This window comes from Otolemur garnettii, unplaced genomic scaffold, assembly GCF_000181295.1.
Source record: "Otolemur garnettii isolate 467f Iridium unplaced genomic scaffold, OtoGar3 scaffold00018, whole genome shotgun sequence".
Lineage (NCBI taxonomy): Eukaryota > Metazoa > Chordata > Mammalia > Primates > Galagidae > Otolemur > Otolemur garnettii.
In genome coordinates this window covers 27,457,690-27,459,804 of record NW_003852413.1, presented here as the reverse complement: position 1 = coordinate 27,459,804, position 2,115 = coordinate 27,457,690, and the positions used below count along the sequence as shown (strand labels likewise).

The 2,115-nt window shown below is 45.4% G+C and overlaps 1 protein-coding gene across 2 annotated transcripts in view; it reads left to right on the top strand.

Moving 5' to 3' along the window:
- Positions 1–2,115, top strand: part of PHB (prohibitin) — a 12,539-nt gene that overhangs the window by 8,976 nt on the left and 1,448 nt on the right. For both annotated transcript variants that reach the window (XM_012803154.2, XM_012803155.2), the window contains exon 6: positions 1–94. This exon is cut by the window's left edge and continues 2 nt beyond it. In XM_012803154.2, coding sequence (XP_012658608.1) covers positions 1–94 — 94 coding nt within the window. The remainder of the gene's footprint in view (positions 95–2,115) is intronic.

Genomic DNA, 2,115 nt, shown 5'->3' with positions numbered 1-2,115 from the left:
ACATCTGACCTTCGGGAAGGAGTTCACAGAAGCAGTGGAAGCCAAACAGGTGGCTCAACAGGAAGCAGAGAGGGCCAGATTTGTGGTGGAAAAGGTGAGCGTTCAACCAGATGGTAGGAGCCTCTTTTTTTCCCTTTCTCCTGTGCTCAGCTTCCCGTTTGCTGGGTGGCCTGGAAATTCATCATCTGTCATCTCTTCTTCCGAGATAATCAGAAAGGGATTGAAGGAACTGTACTCCTGCAATTGGTTCCAGAGTCTTAGGGGGCTAGTCAGGGATATGTGAAGTTATGTTCCTAAATCACTGAAGAGTAATTTTTCTTCCACTTCCCTAAGATCAAAAACAGTCTCCTACAAATAAAAATGTTTCTGCTGGAATATTTTCAGCCTCACCAAGAAGTCATTTTTAACCCTAGTTCCATAGTGAAAGTTGACAGCAAAAAAAAAAAAAAGATCAAACATAGTGCCAGATGTGCTGTCGTCACTAGATTTTTTTTTTTTTTTTTGGTGTTAAAGCCATCCAGATGTGTCAAAGAGTGTGATAGCATGCAGTTTACTTGCATAGCGGCCTAATCTTCCTTGTATTTGCAAAGATGTGTTTATTTCTGGCTCCCCACTGGTGGTGGGGAGAAGGAGACAACAAGGAAAAGAGGGATAGATTTAATTTTGGAGAATGTGAACCCTGTGTGGACGGGAACTTGTTTTGCTTTATACCTACCATATTTCCAGAGCTTACACATGCACCAAGTCTAGCACTGTGCCTGCTGATAAACTGGGTGCACAATAAACATTTTTTTTTAAGCAAACAAAAAGAACCTAGCAGTTTCAGAATTGCGTGTTGATTTCAGACAGGCTTGATGCTGCACCCTCTTACTTCTGAAAGTCACACATTGCAGAAAGATGTCATCCAGTTGATATGGGCAGAACACACTTAGGAGGGCTCACTCCAGGCGCCTGGGTCAGGCAGCCTGAGGGAGAGTAACCAATGCATGCTGTTCTTGCTTGTTCTCCTGGCTTTGGTGAAAGTTGTTTTGACTTGAAACTGGAAGGAAAGATGAGGCCAAAGATTGAGTCCCCCTTTCTTTTTCTCCTGTTTTCCTTGGCTTTAGATCCTCCTGGCTCAGAGTAGGGCATGGATTAGGTTGATTTTTTTTTTTTTGAGAAGAGTCTCAAGCTGTCGCCCTGGGTAGAGTGCTATAGCATCGCAGCTCACAGCAACCTCAAACTCTCAGGCTTAAGGCATTCTCTTGCCTCAGCCTCCCAAGTAGCAGAGACTACAGGTGCCCACCACAACACTCGGCTATTTTTTGGTTGCAGTTGTCATTGTTGCCTAGGAGGCCCGGGCCAGGTTTGAACCCGCCACCCCAGGTATAGGTGGCCAGTGCTCTGCCAACCGAGCTACAGGTGCCGCTGGATTAGATTGACTATTGGTATTAATGAGGACTTTGGCTCAGTGCCCGTCACTCAGTGGTTAGGGCGCCAGCTACATACACTGGGGCTGGAGGGTTCAAACCCAGCCTGGGCTTTCTAAACAACAATGACAATTACAACAAAAAAATAGCTGAGTGTTGTGGCAGGCATCTGTAGTCCCAGCTACTTGGAAGACTGAGACATGAGAATTGCTTAAGCCCAAGAGTTTGAGGTTGCTGTGATAGTGAGACTCTGTCTCAAAAAAAAAAAAAAAAAGTGAGAACTTTGAGATAAGGCAGGTATATATCCCTGCAGTGAGGAGAAGTGGGTGTTAAAGGGAAGCTGAAGGCCAGGTGGTGGGAGGCCGAGGCAGATGGGTTGCTTGAGTTCAGGAGTTCAAGACCAACCTGAGCAAGAGCGAGACCCCCACCTCTAGAAATAGCTGGCTGTTGTAGCTGACCTATAGTCCCAGCTACTCAGGAAGCTGAGGCAGGAGGATTGTTTGAATCCAGGAGTTTGAGGTTGCTGTCAGTTAGGCTAAGGCCATAGCACTCTAGCCTGTGCAACAGAGTAAGACTTTATCTCAAAAAAAAAAAAAAGGAAAGCAGAGGTTTGGGTGAGCAGTGTGCTTACGCATGCCATCAGGAGATGGAGTTAAATTCCCAGGGTTCCTTTAGGAACTAGTGAAGATATCTTTTTTTTTTTTTT